This window comes from Anarhichas minor, unplaced genomic scaffold (genome assembly GCF_050575085.1).
Source record: "Anarhichas minor isolate MPS153535 unplaced genomic scaffold, ASM5057508v1 ptg000010l, whole genome shotgun sequence".
Classification (NCBI taxonomy): Eukaryota; Metazoa; Chordata; class Actinopteri; order Perciformes; family Anarhichadidae; genus Anarhichas; species Anarhichas minor.
The window spans coordinates 13,789,726-13,812,268 of record NW_027466456.1 but is presented as its reverse complement, the minus strand read 5'-3'; the positions used below and the strand labels follow the sequence as shown (position 1 = coordinate 13,812,268).

Sequence of the window (22,543 nt, the reverse complement as noted above, 5' to 3'; positions counted from 1 at the left end):
CTTTGTACTATCCCCCATGTTGGTTTTGTTTCCCTCCAGGCTTTGGATTTGTTTTTCAAACTCTTCTGAGGTCCGGAGGGTTCCTGAGCCCAGGTCGCCCTTCAGGGCTCTTTGCCATCACTGTCTGGGCTCTCATTAATATCCTCTTGACCTTTTCTTCCTTGTTTTTTGTTTGTGTTTGAGCGTCTCTTGGCTAACTGTCTGAGTGCGGAGGAGTGAATGTTGGACATGTTGTAGTGAAAAAGTGGAAAAACAGACTGAAAACTTGAGATGACACAAAGCTGTTGGGGTGAAGACATTATGATTCATGGCTGGAAGGGAGATGCCACTTAAAAGAGAAAGAAATGAAGAATAGGAAAGTAAATATTTATGATTTTTTATGATTATTTTGTGACAGGATCATTTAATGATGGAGGGAATACCTTTGGAATACCTTGGGTTATTAACCCTAACCCAAGTTTAAAAAAAGAACTGTCTAATGAAGGCAGTTCACTGTGTCATAAACATTTTTCTGCATGTCTTACGATTTGTTTCCCCTGTTCTGGGGCAGACATGTTTACCTGACCTATAGTTAACTCTTACCATGTGTCCACAGCAAAACTAGCCAGTCACTCCAAGTCCATTTATCAAGGAGAGCTGAACACCCGAGGCAAGTCAGGTGATTTTGATAACAGCAGCCACTGCTTGCCTTTTGTTGGTTAAATGCTGCTCTCACAGTTTGTTATGTCCAATGCTGTCCAGTGGCTCAAGAAGGCTTGAGTCACAGAACACGTCAAATATAATGATGAATAACATACTGACCCATTTTTATGCCCCTATAAAAAAAAATGTGGGTCCCAAACCAGTCTTTTAAAATGACTGCCCTGTAATCCAAGTGGACAGTTTCCAGCTGCTGATTGCCAGCAGACATACGTAAACTATGTGTAAAATATTAGTATTTGCCAGTCAGCATTTTCTGTGCTTTATTACTCATAATAATAAGCAACAACCTCAGCACTTTTACTATTGGTCCTTTAATGAGGGCTTTCCTCAAATCGGCGTTTTTATAGTCAATTTAGACTCTACAGATCGAAGTCTAGACATTATTATTATTTTAAGGAAGCATTTTTCTAAAGGCAGATTCATTTGATTTCATTGTTTTACGTCATACTTTCAAGGTCTGGAGGACTCATTTGGAACACTTTCGATTTACGTCCATCTAGATCAGGTGCCAGATTTGAACATTCCCATGGTTTGGTATGGCATGACGTCATTGTCTGTGTGTAAGCTGTTTATGTACATTTTAGTTGAAACATATGTAAGGTTTTAGCAGCTTGGCTGGTGTGCTCAGAGTGACATTTACTCTCAAACCAGAGTGATGTGGTTCTTCCCATAGAAACAGACAGAGGACACCTTTTTTTAGTTATTCTGTCTTCACCACATGCAGGCATTTATTTGAGCTGGATGATCCTCCAACACATGTCGTGTACATCGTGAATGTTCAGGATAGCAGGATAGGTCAACCCTAACCCAATAAAGGCACACTAATCAATAGCTTCATATTGACAGGGGATCTAATTATAATGTACTCAGTCGCTCATTGTGACAAACCCACAAATAATTGTCTCCTGACTCTGCAGCGTCCCTTAGCTTGAGCTTTTTAATGTGAGCTTTTTCTTTAGTTTTTACTGTTTTGATAAACAGATAAACTCACTGTACTTCCCAGCTCGACAGAGCAGGCAGGTTACGGGCTAGCTGCTGAACATAATGAAGCATTTAGCTCTAAAGAGCTTGATATTTCCCCTCAGCAGTTAGTCGAGACCATAAAAGAGGTCAAAGGAGTGTGAATGTTGGACTTATATACGTCACTGTGAGAGACACCACGTCTGCTGTATATGGGAATAATAAAGTGTTTGATAACACACTCACTAATTATTGTTACGTTAGTTAAATTCTGTCTACTGGGCCAGCTTTATTACACTGAAAAAGACCAAGCAGGCAATGACAATCTTGTAAAAGTTTTATGATCCTATTAATCCCAGGACTTTAGGTTTACAGCCATGTATGAGCGGGACATTTTCAGTGACAGTATGTACTAGATGATCTCATGGGTCGCTGTGAAAAAAGACTGGTCAGTTTTAGCTTGCTGACAGTGTTCTCAGTGAGTCAAAACTGCTCTCTGGGTGTGCAAGAAAACATTGTACCTGTGTGTCGTGTGTTGTGCTTGGTGCATTTAGCCTTCTCACGGGTTTTAGCAGGTATATTCTTTTCCTTTTCCTCTTCTTCTTGTCCTCTTGTTTTTCTCCTCCAGACAAACTTGAGAAGCATTTACTGAAAGGCTGCACAACTGGTGACATGTGTCTGCACCAGAGCGCAGGACGTAAAGATAGACACAAGGGATAGAGTAGAGTAGAGATGAAACAACTAGGCAATAGAAGGTTGACTGACATGCATGCCTGTGTGGTTTTTAATTGTGGCAAATGTTGTCTAAAGCAGACAAGTGTTTTGGGAATCTGAATCACAGGCTGTCAGTACCCTCTGCCCCCTGCCTCAGAGGGGCATTGGGGGAACTCATGTATCATGAATACCACCCCAGAACAGTGTTTTAAAACGTTTTCCACGCCATAGCACACTTTATACGTTCCAAAAATACCTGGGCACAACATACAGCCCTTAAACGACACGGATTAAGGTACACATGTCAATCTTTGTTCATTCCCTACAAATACAGGATCATTCTGCCTGAAACCCGAGCTTGTTTTAATGAACCAGGTATTCTGTGTCAAACTGATGAGCTCACGGAAAACTGGCTAACAAAACTCAACAATAATCTCCTTTTTCAAAGGACCGTTCATAATTTGAATTTTTTAATTTTAACAACACACCTGGGCAGGTCTGAATGCACTCGCGTGGCACACTGGTTGGAAGCCACTGCCTCTGAGTGTGCATCTGTGTGTGGTCGGCAGTGGTCGGCAGTGCTCTTCTGCTCCGCACGCACAATTAGAATTTCCTCAGTAAAACAAAAGAGGCACACAAAACAGAAAACACCACCCAGTCACTTTTGAGCACTCTGGAATTATAGCATCACTCATAAAAATAGTTGGTCATGAGCTTTTACAGTTTTGTTGTTGCAATATTGAGTTTGTTGCCATTCATTTAAAAGCCTTCTACTTAATTTGTGAGGCAAATTAATACAGTTAAAAGGCCACATTTAATTTAAAGTCAGCATCAGCCAAGCCTCTGGGCTTTGGCCTGTGTTTCTACGATGGAGACCGTATGTAGATACGCCACTAGGTTCTCTTGTGTGTTTGCAGCCCGTGTCAGTTTTTTTGCATTTTCACTGAGAGGCATCTCGAGGCTTAACACAACCTGAAGCCTCCTTAAGCCACAGCTTTGTCCTTTTCATCCTCTTCTCCAGCCCTCCCACTCATCCCTAATATGTTGTCAAGGCAATAAAATGAGCATCTGTCTGACCTATTCGCTGTGATGCATTATGGGTAAGGGAGATGTTGCACAACACAACCTATCAGTGGTGGGGGTCAGTTTTGTGAGATGTTGTTTTCGTGATGTAAAGGTGTCACCCCGCCCAGAAACCAAAAAAAAAAGAACAGAAATTAGTGCCTGATATGAAGGAAGTGCACGGTGCTGAGCCGAGAATTATTAACACACCTCTGACAAGAATAATCATAAATCAGACCCGAACTCTTTTCCGCGGCATGCTTTTAGACGTCTGAGTCGCAGATCATGTTCGACAAAAGCAACCTAATTGAGGACGTTGTAAATTCCAAGTAATCTCAGAATATACCTTGATTGTACTTCATAAAGTTGAACAATAGCTGATGTAGCATGTTTTATAACTACTGGAGTGTAGTGCTTCAATAAAGCTTCTATTGTCAGAAAAGTCAGTTGAGTTACAGAGAGGCGGTAAAGTCGGTTGTTGGATTGGGGATGTCTTTTATGTGAAACATCTGCTTTCGAGAAATTGCTGTGGCATACTTTGCTCCAAACACACAGATCCCTCAGTGTGTTTTCTGTAAAGTACAGTGAACTGAAACAAAAACTTAGCTTCAATAGCTGTCACAAATACTAAATAAAAATCCTAAATGATATAAATAAAAATACTTAATAGTTCAGAAAAGTAAAAGAAAATTGTGAAACAGTATAGAGATGTAAACTATTGTGCTCCAGGTGGATTCATGTATAGATTACTCTGCCTATTCGCAGAGTTCAACAGCATCGTAGACAATCTGTAAAGGTCTAAAGTCAACCCCAGGGTCTCCGAAAATTAAGACTCATTTCTCCTTGTGGTGCTTTTCTTTGAATACCATAGAGGAGAAACACACGTCTCATCTCCACCCATGCGGACCAAGTCAGTTTTATTTACACAGCCACAAATCACAAATATGTTTCAGCATACGGCAAAATCTTTCTCTTGTTGCATTCAGACATAATATGACAAAGATTGAACATATTGATTGAAAATACAATTACTTATTTCTTCATTCCTGGAAAGTGGACAGTGACAGGAAAGATAGCAGGCAGAACATTACGAGACATTTACTATTGTTAATACAGCAGCATTTATTTTTTCATAATTTCATTGTCTCATTACTTTAATACACTCGCAGATTGATATGGAAGCATATACACACGTAAACATATACAAACCCAGGCAGGAGATTTCCATTTGCTGCAAGGTTGCCGTGTTTCCGTTGTTGCACGAATGGCCACACCACAGAACCACACATCTGCATAAATGACAATCATACATTTACACACACGTGGCACGCACTCAATTAAGACTTACCCTCGGGCTGCATCCCCTTCTTTGTTCTATCTCTGGCTCCAGTTATCAAGTCAGATGGATGATGGTGGAGGTTTCAGAGCTGTCATCTGTCTCTGGAACACACTCCCCATCCGGCTATGCATCTGGGAGGGATTACATGCTGTGTGGTTTGTGCACCGGTTTCCCTCTATGTGTTTATGTGGGAAAGGCTGTGTGTGTGTGTGTGTGTGTGTGTGTGTGCGTGTGATCATTTGAACTCATGAGTGCCACTATTAGAGATCTGTGGTTTTGTGGCACATCATCCCGAGACAGATCCAATTGGGTCGAATGAAGCGAAACAAGGGAGGCAGCGAGAGTTAAGCTGCCTGGTGGTCCCGCGTTCTCAGTTGGTCGTGGGAAGACGTTTACATCACAAGTTCAGTTTGTGGTGGTTTGAAATCAAGCCTGTCGTCAGCGCTGTCGCTCCGGGCTGAAGCTCAATAATTAGATGGCAGCTGGTGCAGTCAGGCAGGGTAAGAGATGCAGTTTAAAAGAGCAAGGGTGAGGAAGAAGGGGCGACTGTGGCTAAGGGGATAGCAGGGCCGCCTTTCAATCAGAGGGTCGGTGGTTCAATCTCCGGCTCTGCTAGTCGCATGTCGATGTGTCCTTGAGCAAGACACTTAACCCCAAAAATTGCTCCCGTAGTTGTGCCTACGGTGTAGAACTGTGATAGACTCTGAATTGTAAGTCACTTTGGATAAAGCGTCTGCTAAATGACTGTAATGTAATGTAAGAAAAGAGGGGGACACATAGGGAGACACTGTGATAAAGGATTGAGGAGGAATTCTGCAGCTCGGTGATAAGCTTTGAATCCAATGCAGAGGAAAGAGTAAAAAGGAGAGATTTTGAATATTGCATCAAGCCAAAATGTGATCATTTCATGTTGACCGTGAGGAGGACATTGGCAATCTTGGATGCATTACGGAGAATATAACTGACAGTACTTGCTGCTTTGATGAATTTACAGCTCAGCTACATTTGAATACTTTATTTGATGAATTCTTCCCAAACCTCGTACTGCTAGAGAGGAAAAGAATAGTAAAATGTGTGTGAGTTGGGCTCAGTGCGATGAAAGAGCACATTTTTGATACATTACCCTTACAAGTGTGGTTATTGTTGTGGAGCGAGGACGTGGTTATGTCACTGTCAACACCAGAAATAAATGAGATTATCCCGTGAGAGGGACAATAACCACTTACCCTCCACTGTGCTTTTCCTTTATGAATAGGCAATACATATGAACTTGGTTAAAAAGCATGATCTAATTTTTCACAAGGTTGCAATTTCCTGTTCGGGAAATTCTTTTGGGCTGATTTCACCATTGTGTCTGAGTAAAGCTGGATGATTTAACCAAACGCAATTAGGGATTTATATCCCTCATCAAAAAGGCAAGCAAAAGGGAAGAGGAATTAAAAAGAAAATAATGGAACAGAAAGTTATAAAATTATTTACAGTAAAAGCTACGAGGAACTTTCGTTTTGTGTTGATTTCGGCAGTCCCTGTGGACAAAAGCGCTGGAGTTTCTGACCACCAGCGAGGCAAAGCTCTGCCCCTGGCCGGAGGAAGAGCTGTCGCTTCCAGGTACGGAGCTCTCCACCTTCCGACTGCAGGTCTAAGGTGGCAGCAAAGCCGGATCTGGGTCTGTGTGCAACGCTGCGGTCGCTGTTTTGGTGAACTTGCTGCGTGCTGTGAATTTTTTCTAATTTTGCGGGGAACAGACATTAAGAATAAATATATACTCCAGCAACTTAAATAAAGTTAATAGTTCAATAAATGGAATAAAAAGAGAGTAAACAAAGTTAAGTTAAGTACTGCGCATTGTTGTTTGCACGCAGTGTACTCAGACCCATTTAGTTTCCGTGGTGTCTTCCCAAGAGAGACATAACATATGTGTGCCCTCTGTGAAGAGTGATGGCTGCTTATACGGAGGTAATTACAGAGTACTTTGCTGTTGACTTTTTATCCACAGCATATTTGTTTGTGTTTGTGTGTTCATTTATTTGTCAAGAGTGTATGGGGACTTGCGTGCCTGACCTCACATATGTGTCTGCAGACATGTTTACTCCTTTGTATGTAAAGTAATTTTCCTCACTGGGGCACACTATTAGCACCGTGTGCTGTTTCACATGTGTTTTCTCAGTTGGGCTGATTAAGTGAATTATGCCTCATAGCTGACAGTCGGGATGACAGATGGCAGATTTGACCCTGAGTCAGTAGAATGACAGAAAAAGCAATGTGTGTTTACGGCCTCAGTTGCTGTTAAGTGCTGTAACAGCGACATGTTGTGGAACTTGTCTGATTCTGTTGGACGGGGAGGCATAGAATCTTCTTTACCTGAGCATACATAGCTAATTAAATCAGTTTGAAAAAGAGAAATTGTGAGTTAGGAATATTTTGGTCTTTGCCTGCAGGAATGAAAAAAGAACAACGGTAAATGTGATCACTACCACTGCTATACAAACTCTCCCCACTGTGGCAGAAGGATCTTGGAGGCACAAAGTGTTTAATTAAAGAGCAGAACTTTCCCAAAGTGTCGCATCATGTCATGGTCACAACTTTGAAGAAATGTTAGTTCATTACCTCGTTCCGTTATCTGTCATGTGCTGTGGCAGCTTATGCAGCTCTCCTGTCTTATGTATCGCTGCCAGAATACAGAATTTATTCGGTTGAAAGACTTTAACGGCTGTGACCTTTTCGATGCATTGCTCTTGGAATTCCTCGCTGCTGATGTTAGAAAAGAGAAACTCACTCCACAATGATTCCCAGCTAATTACTTTAATGCCGAGTGTCAGTGGATGTGAAACTAAGTTTGCCATTGGGAAGTTCCCCAGTTTGTTCCATCCCATTAGACGTTCTGTGAGTGTTTAAGCTCGCACGTGATTTGCAGATGCATGCTTTTTCAGCTGGATGAATGCTGTAAGACTATAAAGGTGGGTTCATTTGTTTTGATCATTTAGGACTTCAACAATTTACACAACAGATGAAGAAAAACAGAATGACATGCAGATCATTTTCTCTCTTTTGTTGTTACTTCTTGTCAGACTATAGAGCATTCTTTCCCTCTGACTTCATTCTCTTGGCCATGTTCATGCCACTTATGTGTTCCTTGTTGTCATCACAGAGAAAGCATTTAAAACAATTTCCTGTTGTGGAAGCCAGAACAAAGCATTGACATTTCCCTTATTTGTGTAGTCATGTATGCTGTCCTACGTCCTCAAACATGTTTTTATTTGCCTAAAACGGTTCCTGATATGTTGAAACCATGGGTTTGACTCTCCAGACCTGCAGGGAAAATGTGTTGAAAGGAACCCGTAATGATTTCCCTTCTCTTACCTTCTCTTACCCACAATTCATGAGGTGCTCTTTGTCAAGGCACTTCACCCCCCGACAGTTTCACTGGACTGCTGGAACAGGGAAGCTCCCAGGGATGAATGTTTTTAACTGTTCGACTTAAATGTAATTAAGAAAGAGAAAATACTGATGATGTCTTGATACGTCAAAGTCAAAGATTGTCACACAAGTAGAGTTTGGAGAGTTAGGTTCATGTTGTCTCACACAGTTGAAATGTCATTATTATATGTCATTATTAGCTGTGGTTTTCCACAGTCCAGGTGCAAAGACGGTGGCTGTGGTTCGGATCACCACAACCAAAAGAGTCTAAAGAATACTTAACAACAGTCATGGGAACTCGTCCCATCGGGAGAGAAATGTCAGCTTTTCCATCTCTGAAACGTTTGGCTCAGGATCTATGTTCCGTTCAGAGCAGCCAAACACATTTCCATGTTAGTTTTAAAAAGCTCTGATCGGCGCAAATGTTCCTTCACTCTCCACCATGAGGATTTACGAGGATGCCAAAATCTGGGTCATTTGGAAAAAGCCTTTTTTTCGCTTCTTCGTGTATGTTATTATATAAATTGAAAGGGCATGTGGAGTGCTTTCAAGAAGAAATGGAAGGTGATGCTGGTTGCAAAGAAAAGGAAATGCTCATGATTCCTCATCGCAAACTCAACAACCTTAAATGTTTTGCTTTTTAAAAAAATCGCTTGAGACAGAGGGAGAATAGAAGGTTCACAATGATAATTATGTTTAAAGAGTCTCAGCACTCCACTAAATTTGGGCCCTGGCCTCAAGACACAATTTAAGACTGTTGTAAAACAGTTCAAACTGTATCCTTTTTCAAAAGTCAGGGTTCCTTTGTAATTGCCCTCTCTTCAACAAGGGAAACCTTGTTTTCCAATGTGCTTGCATGTGCAAAACTGCAGTGTGTGTGTGTGTGTGTGTGTGTGTGTGTGTGCGCCTACGTGTGTGTGCTTTTTGCAGCCCCTCATCAGGCTCATTCCACAGCACAGCTGCAGTGGCTGAAGTCACACAGTTTGACTCAAGAAGAGGCTTAGCAGCTCATTAACGGATAGAACAAAGTAAGCTAGGAAACAGCAGTGACAAGCAACACTGGCAGAGGTACAGAGCACAGGACGTGTTGTCCTTATCTAGAGGTAGTGCTCTGCTTTCATGGTACAGTGGAAGAGGCCCCACTTTGGCCAAATCCTAAGCAGACATTGACAAAATAATAATATTACAATAACTGAATGAGAAGGTCTTTCGTCTGCAACCAAAGAAGTGCCAATAACAAAAGGAATATCAGGGAGGATTGTTGCAATTAGTCGATTAATCAATTAGCATCTTTGTCTGCTCTGTTTTCAGAACTCACATGTCTTACCAGTACAGAACTTCACATTTTCCTCATCATTAGATCTGTCTTTAGAAACATATTAGTACTATATTTCCAGCCTTGCTTGTCATTGCTCTTGTGTTTTATCATCTCATCCGTCAGTCTCGAAGTGTCTTCCTCACATTCCCCTCTTTCTTTCTCTGTTAGTTAAATATATCTCCTTTCCTTGCTGCCGTTTCATATTGTGACATTTTAATCTGGACATCCGTACACATCTGCCAAAAGCAATATTTGGCTAAGGACAAGAATTTGGGAAACAAAAAATGCTTCAGTTATTCATCTGATGCAGACTTCAGCCCGTGGCCCTATTAATCACAGAGCGTCTTTTCTTTCTGTCCCTTTGCAGAGATTGGACCCGTAACAATCACAACAGACCCCAAGAAGTTCCAGCATGAGCTGAGAGAGCTGTACGTTCAGGTGGGTTCAGAGTTCTCATTCATCAAACCAAGGAGCGGCGGCAGCAGCAGCAGCATCGGGCCGTCCGGCCTAGATAAAAGCAGTAGACTGTGGTCAGCTGATTAAGACCAAGCCTGATTGGTCAGTCTACATCAGATGATAAAAGAAGTTTATTTTTCTTGACTTTACAATTACTGTAACCAGTTTTAGTGGTAGTTTCATCCTTCATATAAAGGATATGGCTTTGGTCATATGTTGGCCTTACTGTTGCAAATTAAACAAAAATAACTTCTTCATCCCATGTTTATTTGCCCTCCTGCACCATTACAAACAAATGTATAAACAAAAACAGAGAATGGCTAGACAGCTAAACAGAGTTCTGCCAAGTTTACATTTTTGTGTAATCACTTGGAGAAAGAAAAGAAGTTGAGCAGAAACCCTGCTGTGTACTACTTGAACAAATTCCAAAAACTGCAAAGCTGGTACTCTTCATGGCTATGTCTGACAGAGAGACGGACAGACACGGACAGAGAGAAGAAGCATTCAGAGGTCTGTCCTTTGAAGAAAAAGATGTTGGCAAGTGTCTCTGCATCCTTGGCACGTGCCTCAGTTAATCTGGTGTTCGAGCGTGTTGTGTGTAGAATGGAAGAGATCCAGTTTCCTCTCACTCACTGCTTCATTCCTGAGTCAGTTTCTTCCTCCCCTCACCTCTTCACCTGCACTGCCCCTGAAGAGGTTTTTGGCCGGAGTGCATGGAAAAGATACTCTTTGGAATTGAAATTTTTCGTGAAATTGAAATGTTTAACGGTGAAGATGTTGTAGACAACACTTCATACTTGTAAGGCCCAAGAACAAAAGTGCACAGCGACGTTATCAGGCGTAGTGTTGGGGGCAAATGGGGGAATGTGGCGGGGGGAGGGGGGGGATGTTGGGGTTCGGGAGAGACAGAGGATTCCTGTCTCTTCACCCCCCCCTCTTGGCCAACAATCATGGGTCACTCCATTCCAGATGTTACTCTTGGGGTGATGCATATTAGCTATTGAACCCCTCAGACAGACCGAAATGTCAGTTGGAATGCTGCAGAGGACATTTTAGTCTTTGACCCCACCAACAAGAGAGAGAGACAGACAGGATAGAACGCTCATAGTCACACATACAATCACACATTTTATTTTAACTGTGTTGGTTGCGGCTGTCAGTAATGGTTTGACAAGGTAGTTTTTACACACCTTTGACTATTTTTAGCGCTATATCTATAAAAGCTACAAAGTTCATGGATGTGGTGTTTCTTCCAATTCAATAAATGTATTTATACAGCGTCAGATTATAACAGAAGTTTGCTTGAGACACTTTTCATATAGACTGTACTCATTGATAGAGACCCAACATTCTTGGCACTTGGGCGACAATGGCAATGAAAAACTTGGGTACAGGTAGAACGAGTAGAAACGTTGGGCAGAACCAGGCTCTAGATGGGAGGCCCTCTACCTTTAGAGAGAGAGAGAGAGAGACATACAGAGATGTACATCAACAACAACAATAGCACAACAGCTCTAATGATAACATAAATAGGACTAATGACTATAATAATAGTAGCGGTGGATATAATAGAATGATACCACCAGACACTCAGTCTTTTTAGAGACACAATGTTGGTGCTGTTTATGTATTGCTGCTTGGAAAGTCTGTCATCATGGACTTTCAGTGACGCTGCTAAAATACCAAGCATTCACTCAAATACACTTTATTTGAAAATTGAGTCAACACTGTCTTATTATATATTACCTTCTCTGTCTCAGGGAGGCGGGGACTGTCCGGAGATGAGCATTGGGGCCATTAAGATCGCCTTGGAGATCTCCTTGCCGGGATCCTTTATTTACGTTTTCACAGACGCCCGTTCCAAAGATTTCAAGCTGGCCCATGAAGTTCTGCAGCTCATTCAGCAGAAACAGTCACAGGTTTGGATATTACTGCAGTAGAAAGTATATCATATATATATAGGTTTAGAGATAAAGAGGTCACATTTTTCTATATGTGTGTGTGTGTGTGTGTAGGTGGTGTTTGTGCTGACGGGAGACTGTGATGATAGGAGTCACATCGGCTACAAGGTTTACGAGGAGATCGCCTCCACCAGCTCAGGGCAGGTCTTCCATCTAGACAAGAAACAAGTCAATGAGGTAAGAGTATCCCTGAATGGAAACTGCGCTCCTGCTCAAGAAGAACGTGCTTTGGTCACAGTATTCACATCATTTTGGGTTCAGCCCTTAAGCTGTGTAAATCAAATGGCGGTAGAAGGTTTTACAGCCCTCCTTATGTATTTTGCTTTGTCCATGTTCAAGTCTGGACTCCAGATCAAATGTGCTGGAAGCATTTAATTGATTGATGCATACCGTCGCTCTTTTTAACCTTTCCAAGAAGCATAAATCAACAGTCACTGGACTGGGCAGTGAGTCAAAGCCTGACGTTTGAATAACTTTGCTGTTTTATTACTGTAAGATAAGAGACCTTGTTAGTGGAGGAAAGGATTTGCGATCTTGAACAATTTTCTATAAGACTGCATGAGAGTCCTTCACTATTTGTCCGTCTTCTTGAAAATACTACTTAATATTGTTCTATTTTATTGATCTCTCTCTCGCTGTGTCTTTCTGTTACATTTGCTCATCAGCAGTGTCGTTTTTTACTGAAAAGATTTGCAGGATCAAATGCAACACTACTTTTACAGCTTTTGTCACAAGGCCAGATTTCATAGGAAGCGAGGAAGTAAATTAGAAATGACATTTTGAGAAACAATAGTTTCAAATATCCTGGCCCTTGGTTTGGTTTGGTTGCAGTGTTTATTCTAAAAAAAGCTTGTGTCTTTCAGGAAAAAAATCAAGAAATTGTAATTTTTTTTAAAGCATTCAGTATATTTGAGTCAAATCAATCGGGTTTTTTTGTACGCTCAGCTTTACCCTGAGGCTTTGATTGTGCTGTATCATTTTACTCTTTGTTTAATATTGTTATTTTCATCTTTTAAACATTGTGGTTTTAAAATAGAGTACACCATAGTAGATGATATAATCTCTATGAAAGATTTGTTAATCCTGCGTTCTTCACACTTTGTTCCCTTCGCTGTAGGTTCTGAAATGGGTGGAGGAGGCGGTGCAGTCATCCAAGGTCCACCTGCTGTCCACGGATCACTTCAGTGGGGCCAGCAACACTTGGCAGATACCCTTTGACCCGAGCCTCAAGGAAGTCACTGTGGCCCTCAGCGGCCCAGCCCCTAACATTGAGATTAAAAACCCCCAGGGTATGATAAAGTGTTACAATACTTAAACAGTTTGTCAGTGGGATTCCAAAACATCGTCAGAGATTGATGTAGTTACCGTCATATATATGTATATACAGAACGGTGACAAGGAAATAAAAATAAGATAGAAAGATAAAAACGTCAATACAGGATAAGAGGGCTCATTGAATGGTTTGATGAGCATGAAAATTATTTAAATAATTGGTTCTGGTCATCACAGTCTCCAGATCTCAACCCATCTGAACATCTATGGGAGATTTGTAATACAGCTCTCTCCACCACATCGTACTGTGGAACCACCAGAAGAGGGAATAAATATCTGTTAGACTTAAGGAGTCTGTGACGAGCAGCATGGACGTCGTTGTATCTGGTCGTGGTGGTACGACATCTTAGTGAGCCACTTTATGTTAGGTCTTCCTTAAATTTGTTGCTCATCTATATATAAATTAACCAAAAATGTGTGTATTTATTGTACATCAATTGGTTATATACTGATATAGTGTATATTCGCTATGATTTATGTTATAAATATGCATATAGGTCTATGAATATCGGTGTTTTGCACATGATGGAAGTAGTGTTTTAATTTTAGTTCGTCCAGTCATTGAAGGCCATTTTCCACATGTGAAAGCAAGGACCACAATATTGCAGTAAAATACTGTAATACAGAAAAATTCACTGTAAAATTGTATGTTGTTGTCACATATAATGATACAAACAATGACAAAGAGAAGCTTTTTAGACTATTTTGAATTAATGTTCCACAATCATACAAGAAGACTTTGAACAAGAGGAGGACATTTTACTTTTAGGAGATGAAGCTAACTGTAGAAGTAGAAGTACAGTACACAGACCAGATAGAGCGAGACAGAGTACATGCAAAAAACAATCTGGATAGATTCCAACATCATCTGGGGTCCACTAATTTAGCACTTGTTGTTTCATTCACCTACAGTATGCTGTGAATGCTAAAACCATATCTTGCATCTATATATGTTGACAACTAAAGTTCAATATTTGATATGTAACTTGAAGCCATGCATCAAGAAGTGTTAAGAATTCAGTTGTATCAGTCAAAGCTGCAGAGCAGGTGAATAAACATCTCAGTGTTCATGTTTGGCCTCCAGGAAAGCTCATGGGGAAGAGTGACGGCCTGACTGAGCTGCTGCACATTCCCAACTCTGCAAAAGTTGTCAACATCAAGGACCCACAGCCTGGGATGTGGTCTATCAAGGTAAAGAATTCATTCTTTCAGGGAGTGTGTGTAAAATGACAAGCTTCTCCTAACGGTTCCGGAGCCAAGCTGTCTGTTAAAAAGACTTACTGCAAATAGTTCAGTAGTGTACCCTCGAAATGAGGTCACAACTCACACCCCGGGAGGGAGCTGTGCCCTTGAGGAAGGTTCTTAAGTTGAATTACTGCAGTAATATATCAGCATGCTGAGATACAGTAATACGTTCTATGTCTGGTGGAAGCATCTCCGAGCAAACAAAAAGATGATCAGAAAGACACATTTCAGCACTGAGATGATTTTGAAGACAGCCCTGGTAGAAGAAGATAAAGTATGTTCAAGGACACTGCTGTCAACACAACGCGCGACATGTGTGTTTGGGGCACCCTTGCTGTTGTTTGCCCCTTGCAGAGTTGAAGGTGTTGGAACCCTGCTGACGAGGTAATGCAGAAAAAGATCACACATTTGACCCGTCAATGCCAGATGTTGTAAAATGACAAGCATTTTTACCTGAGTGATTTGTTGAAGGGGCGCCGGTGGCCCCTGTATTCTCTTTAGACTCCTGGGACACTTTCCCTCATCTCTGCATGACTGTGTTATGTGTTAGTGCCCATTTGATTTACAGGGGAAGAGATTAGATGGAAAACTGTGTCATCTCTTGAGTTTCCCTTTAAAGAAAAATGCAGTTTTGAGGAGAACAGGATGCCTTAAAGATTAGATTTCCTGTGATTTGTTCTGGCACTTCTACACTTCTAGGCTCTGTTTATGCTTGTACAGCAGGAAAATTCCCTGATTACAATATCTCTTTCTTATTGATATTCTTGCCAAGCCAATTAATGCTTTGGGAATTCCCTCTCAGTAGGCAGTAATGACATTATGGGGCAAAAGTTTAAAGTTTAAATCGCATGCATTTACATTTTGGGGATGTAAAAGCATCTCAAAAAAGTAACATGAATGAGGAATGCATTTGTGTCTGCACTTAACCCACAGGTTAATCTCATGCTGTGGTCTGTCTGTCTCTAAACACCGGTGTGAGAAGCCCTTTCTCTGCTCACAGGAGCTCAACCTTTCTTACTGTAGATGTCTTTTTCCTTCTGTGTTTTAGAGACTAGAAGACACTCCGGAGTATGTTGCGTTTCCCCTGGCAGACCCTTTTTCAGGTTCAGATTGATTGTTTGGATTGGATTTTTAGCCTTTATAGCCCTGTTCTTTTTTTCTATTGGAGGTACTTGTTAAATGGAAACGTTGAGGTTAAATGACGCTCAAAGATTAAAAGTTCTGCATCACTGTGTGCTCTCTTTAATATCAGCTTAAACACCATATCAGAGGTCTTTGATTGGGGTATTTGCTTTCTATTCAGATATGGTGGGCTCTACCATCCTCCTGTTTGCCTCTCATTTTGCTCCCTGTCTCATCTAACATCATGAGTCGCTCTCTGTCACTTATCTTATTTTCCTCATGCATCTCCCTGCCAACGCATTTACTCCTCTAATTATCTCCCTCAGAGAAGCCCAGGCGCATCTCCTGTTCTCTCTTTCTTTAGTCCCAATAAATCAGTTTTTCCCCCCATTTCTCAACTTGGACACTTCAACCTCAGCCCCCCCCACACCACTCTTTCTGGCTTGCAAGCTAAAAATATGTCCCTCTCATCTGCAGCCATGTTTCCGAGGACATCGAAAGAAATGTGGCTAAATACTTTTGGGGGATTTCACTGTTCTGCCATGCCGGGTTTCAGTAAGGCTAATAGACCATGACACCCCCAGGCCATAGATTGTGTGTGAAAAGGAATTTGATCCATCTTAATCTGCCTTTAATTGGATATTGTGGTGGAGTGTAGAAGGTGGGCTCACCCCGGTATCACCGCCCCCTTCTTTTGTTTTGCCCATAGTTTTACACCTCACCGGCCTACTTCACATTCTGCTGAATTCAGTATATTCTACAACTGTTACTCAGTGCAATCAGTGTGCAAATAAGTGTAATCAATGTGCAATAAATTGTGTAATTTTCTTTTTCTCACGAAGAGGAAATGATACCAGGTGTGCACAGACAGATGCCAGTCACTCAGTGACCCTATTGTCAGTTTCTAATGTGAAAACAAGATCTTCATTGGTAGTGAACAGCTCTTCTATTTGTGCTTTGTGGCTGTGTGTTAGTTTTTGTGTGTGTGTATGTGTTTAAATATATGAGTCATCCAGGTGAGACTTCTTTGTGCTGCAGTGACCTAGTACATTTAAGGTGAATTTCATTTTATTGCCCATAATAGTAGTTTGGAAAGGCTGTAATTTTAAAAGCACACCGGTAACCTGCCCACCTCTTGTTCTTTGTGTCTGCCTTTTCTGCTCCTCTCTCTTATATTCTTTTGTCTAGTGTGTAGACAGCGGCCAGGTATCCTGCTGAACACAAAACAAAACATCAAATCATTTGAATAATGTGGGGAAAGAGGCAGGACAGTCATTTTAAATGGCCAAATACATAGAAAACAAAGACTTTACCAAACGCTCTGAATCCTTTCGTCCTTCTCGCCGACAGAAGCCTCTATTGTTGCAGTCAGTGAGCAGTAGTAACACGAGGACCCATGAGGGCTCTCGTTCTTTCTCCATTGTATCCTAATGCAGTCCCTAGTTGCCCTCCCTCGCTGTTCATTCTCAGTGCGGTCACGGGCCGCTGGCAGCCGCAGACCCCAGTCAACCTCAGCCTCTGGTGGCCATTTTGGCTCCCTGTCAGTGAGAGATCGTTACACACTGCAACCACACATGCATTCTACTATGAAGGAAAATCACTGTCAAAAGCGCAAATGAGATCCGTGTGTAGGGTATTTTACTTTGGCGAGCGCTTTCACATCGCTCTGTGCAGAATATCTCTGCTTGCGCGAGCAAAATTGGCCGGATATCACTCTGACAGACTGTAAAGAGGTGGTTTTCAATCCACCACTAAACACTACTCCACTACAACTCAGAGGTAAATGTTCTACATTTGTCTGACAGGTTTTGTAAACTTTTCAGACTGTAGAGGCTGACGAAATACAAATTATGTTAATAGCGTTTTGAAATACAATAATAAAAAATGTGTTTCTCTTGTAAATAAACTGGAGTCAAGTTGCACAGATTGATTTAAATTGACTCCATCATGCCAAAGTAATATACGTGCGCGGCTGTTTGATTTGCACGCGCCCGCGTCGATCGGATTTTGACAGTGGATTGCCTTCATATTCTACAATTCTCCTATAATAATTGAGCTTCAGTGTCTATAAGCGGACACCAGTATAAAGAGTCCAACGTATCAATCACTGCCCTACAGTTATTGTTGGCTGTGGCAAGATTTCCCCAGCATTGCACCGATATAACTACAAAAAACATTTGCAACATCCTATAAGTACAAATTCTGTGGCGGCACCTTTTTGTAATTGTGAATAGATCTGTGGCAGACTCACTTCAAGGGTTAATGTCATCTCTTGAGGACAGCATTGTTTTCTCTCTCTTATCCTCTCATGTCCATCCGCTCCTTTCCAGATTCACAAGTGCCCTTTATTCGTTGTTGGACACCTTCAAAGGAAACTTTAGAGACATTCAAACCACAAACTTCTGAAGTGTTGCTGGCATAAACATCACGCCTGCAGACCAAACTGATGTTGAATTGTTCTCACACAATACGAAACAAACGCCCACAATGCATCAGTCTGTAAATTCTAAACCCATTTGGTTATGGGAAGACAACACACAGCAGATGAGAAACGGATTGAATGCAACATACTAACAATTAACAGTGATGAGCTTGTTGCTAGCTCTAAATGTCTGGTTACCAACAGCTATGCACCAATTCCACAATATTACATCACATTTTGGCATTCTGCACTAATAAAAAACTGGAAGTGCACTGGTGTTAACTACTTGTGACTGTGATTGTGTCCAAGCCTGGTTTGGAAAAAACAAGTAAAACAAGTTTTTTTTAAGCACAGCTTTGAATAACGAAAACCCACCATGCACCTCAAATCCAATCTCTTTTATATTGTTTCCATATTTTCCTACTTCCCCCTAATCACACACCTCCCCTCACACACAATTCATAGCACCTCTAGCTACACCTTCAAATTTGACAGGTGACCTCTGACCTTTGGTCACTATTCAAGTGTGTGTGTGTGTGTGTGTGTGTATCTTCAACTAATACAATTAAAAGAGAAACAAGCTTGCTGAAACTTGTTTTATATGAGACCATATAAACCATATAAAGGTCACTATAAAGCAAGGAATTTCTGTCTGCATGTAAATGTGTTCTTCACATATCTTGGGAACACACATTTCTTTTCCTATTATTGATCAATACGATTATTCAATACAGTTTCACCAAAGCTGGCCCTAAAAAACATCTCCGGAACGCTTTGTGCTATTGCACCACAGTTGTTGGATATAGATATGATGTGTGAGTGACCATGACAAATTTGATGCCGTTATGCCAAAGGATGGCAGCAGCAGCATCGTCTCACTATAAAGCAAGGAACTGTTCATCCGATCTACTTCACAAACACGGCACTTTAGTTTCGGGAATATCAACAATTGATATTTATTTACAACAATACAACAGAATACATCAAAAAACAGCGAAGAGGGAAGAGCCCAGCGCTGAATCCCCGTCCGCCGGGCGGATTGGGGAAATGTGGCGTATGGAAGACCGCTTGCCCGGTGTCCTTCTGTTCGAGGCTCAGCCCGTGGACGGTGTGATGCCAGTAACGGCCCCTGTCGTGCCGGGGTCCGGTCTTCTCGGAGTCGGGTTGTTAGAGAATGCAGCCCAAAGTAGGTGGTAGCCTACACTCCATCTAAGGCTAAATACCGGCACAAGACCGATAGTCAACAAGTACCTTAAGGGAAAGTTGAAAAGAACTTTGAAGAGAGAGTTCAAGAGGGCGTGAAACCATTGAGAGGTAAACAGGGACCTCTCCCCGGCACTGGCTGGCCCTCGCCGGGGTGCATATCCTCAGTGGCAGTGCGCCGTGACCGGCTCTAGGTCGGCTTGGAAAGGCTCGGGGCGAAGGTGCTTTTCAGCGCTCACCGCCAGGACCTCACTGCGTCCCGGGACCGTGGACTAAGTGCTCGCTGTGCCCTCTCTCCCTGCGGGGAGGGACGGGGCCCCCTGCGCGACTGTCGACCGGGGCAGACTGTCCTCAGTGCGCCCCAACCGCATCGCCCGGGCGGGGATAGGCTCAAGTAAAAGGCGTCAGGGGTCTGTGGCGATGTCAGCAACCCACCTGACCAGTCTTGAAACAAGGACCAAGGAGTCTAACGCACGCGCGAGTCAGAGGGTGAAGCAAACCCTGTGGCGCAATGAAAGTGAGGGCCAGCGTGCCGGGTGAGGTGGGATTCCGGCCCTGCGGCGTTGGGCACACCACCGGCCCGTCTCGCCCGCACCGTCGGAGAGGTGGAGCGTGAGATTGTGCGATAGGACCCGAAAGAAAGTGAACTATGCCTGGACAGGGCGAAGCCAGAGGAAAGTCTGGTGGAAGCTCACACCGTGATCACACCACCGGCCCGTCTCTCCCACACCGTCGGAGAGATGGAGCGTGAGATTGTGCGATAGGACCCGAAAGAAAGTGAACTATGCCTGGACAGGGCGAAGCCAGAGGAAGGTCTGGTGGAAGCTCACACCGTGATCTACCTTCACTTGTGTCCTCTTTTTGTCAGGGCCGGGGCTGTCCAACCTTTTGCATAACACAAAAAGTTGTTTGAATCTCCATTGGTGTAGGTGGAGCATTTTCTTGACATGGGCTCCTCTTTGGGGTAGCCATCTTGTTTTGGGCCTCAGGTGGAATCATCAGTGGCTGTTGGATGGATCCACTTACACTAAGTCTGGACATGGCCTCTGTGATTTCCATCATCAGATGATCCCCATCACCAATATGATTCTGAAAGAGTGAATTTGTGGATACATGTTTAGACCATCTTTTATTTAACCTTAAACAACTGCCAAACACAAGACATACAGCCAAATAACAGTAAAATTAAATGTGTTTAGTTTAATCAAATCACCTATGTGTAGAATGAATAAACTTAGTTCAATCATTTGTAGACATGTTACTGCCACTGATTTCAAATGAAATGGCATCTTCCTTAATTTAGTTAAATACCTGATCACATTTCTGCCATTGTACATTATATTTTTTTTCAGCAGACTGTGAATAGCAACATAGATACCTTTTACAGTCATGTAGAAGCTGAGAAAAAGGGGCGAGAGATGGAAGACAACTATATCGATATAAGTATCGACTTACTTGTTTGTTTATCTGTTTTCCTTCTTAGACTAAAAGGTCAGTGGGTTCTACATTAGATGTGAGATTAACTTCAGTAAACATTAAAATAGTTTTGTATTTACATTGTTAGCAGAGGTTTATAATTAATGTTACCTCTGTTAAAAGACTTGAATCGGTTTTGTGCTAGATAACAAAGAAACCAAGACATTAATCAACTTACCACACTGTGATCCACCTTCTTGTAAGGATCTGGCTGTCCTTGAGCCACTACGACTGTGGTCCTCCTGAGTCTTTTGTCTTCCGTAAGAGACGGCTTGACTCTGGTTGAGTCTCCATTGGTGTAGGTGGAGTGTTTTTCTTGACTTGGGCTCCTCTTCGGGGTAGCCATCTTGTTTTGGGCCTCAGTTGGAATCATCAGTGGCTGTTGGATGGATCCACTTACACTAAGTCTGGACATGGCCTCTGTGATTTCCATCATCAGAAGAGGATCCTCTGTGATATCCATCATCAGATGATCCCCGTCACCAATATGATTCTGAAAGAGTGAATTTGTGGATACATGTTTAGACCATCTTTTATTTAACCTTAAGCAACTGCCAAACACAAGACATACAGCCAAATAACTCTAAAATGAAATGTGTTTAGTTTAATCAAATCACCTATGTGTAGAATGAATAAACTTAGTTCAATCATTTGTAGACATGTTACTGCCACTGATTTCAAATGAAATGGCATCTTCCTTAATTTAGTTAAATACCTGATCACATTTCTGCCATTGTACATTATATTTTTTTCAGCAGACTGTGTATAGCTACATAGATACCTTTTACAGTCATGTAGAAGCTGAGAAAAAGGGGCGAGAGATGGAAGACAACTATATCGATATAAGTATCGACTTACTTGTTTGTTTATCTGTTTTCCTTCTTAGACTAAAAGGTCAGTGGGTTCTACATTAGATGTGAGATTAACTTCAGTAAACATTAAAATAGTTTTGTATTTACATTGTTAGCAGAGGTTTATAATTAATGTTACCTCTGTTAAAAGACTTGAATCGGTTTTGTGCTAGATAACAAAGAAACCAAGACATTAATCAACTTACCACACTGTGATCCACCTTCTTGTAAGGATCTGGCTGTCCTTGAGCCACTACGACTGTGGTCCTCCTGAGTCTTTTGTCTTCCGTAAGAGACGGCTTGACTCTGGTTGAGTCTCCATTGGTGTAGGTGGAGTGTTTTTCTTGACTTGGGCTCCTCTTCAGGGTAGCCATCTTGTTTTGGGCCTCAGTTGGAATCATCAGTGGCTGTTGGACGGATCCACTTACACTAAGTCTGGACATGGCCTCTGTGATTTCCATCATCAGATGATCCCCATCACCAATATGATTCTGAAAGAGTGAATTTGTGGATACATGTTTAGACCATCTTTTATTTAACCTTAAACAACTGCCAAACACAAGACATACAGCCAAATAACACTAAAATTAAATGTGTTTAGTTTAATCAAATCACCTATGTGTAGAATGAATAAACTTAGTTCAATCATTTGTAGACATGTTACTGCCACTGATTTCAAATGAAATGGCATCTTCCTTAATTTAGTTAAATACCTGATCACATTTCTGCCATTGTACATTATATTTTTTTTTTCAGCAGACTGTGAATAGCAACATAGATACCTTTTACAGTCATGTAGAAGCTGAGAAAAAGGGGCGAGAGATGGAAGACAACTATATCGATATAAGGATCGACTTACTTGTGTTTGTTTATCTATTTTCCTTCTTAGACTAAAAGGTCAGTGGGTTCTACATTAGATGTGACATTAACTTCAGTAAACATTAAAATATTTTTTATTTACAT

General features: G+C 41.7%; 1 protein-coding gene across 1 annotated transcript in view; it reads left to right on the top strand.

Annotated features, from left to right (window-relative positions):
• hmcn1 (hemicentin 1) overlaps positions 1–22,543 on the top strand; it is an 86,095-nt gene that overhangs the window by 3,857 nt on the left and 59,695 nt on the right. Inside the window, exons 2-6 of the mRNA XM_076088660.1 lie at positions 9,880–9,950; positions 11,729–11,887; positions 11,984–12,106; positions 13,047–13,218; positions 14,346–14,452. Coding sequence (XP_075944775.1) covers positions 9,880–9,950; positions 11,729–11,887; positions 11,984–12,106; positions 13,047–13,218; positions 14,346–14,452 — 632 coding nt within the window. The remainder of the gene's footprint in view (positions 1–9,879; positions 9,951–11,728; positions 11,888–11,983; positions 12,107–13,046; positions 13,219–14,345; positions 14,453–22,543) is intronic.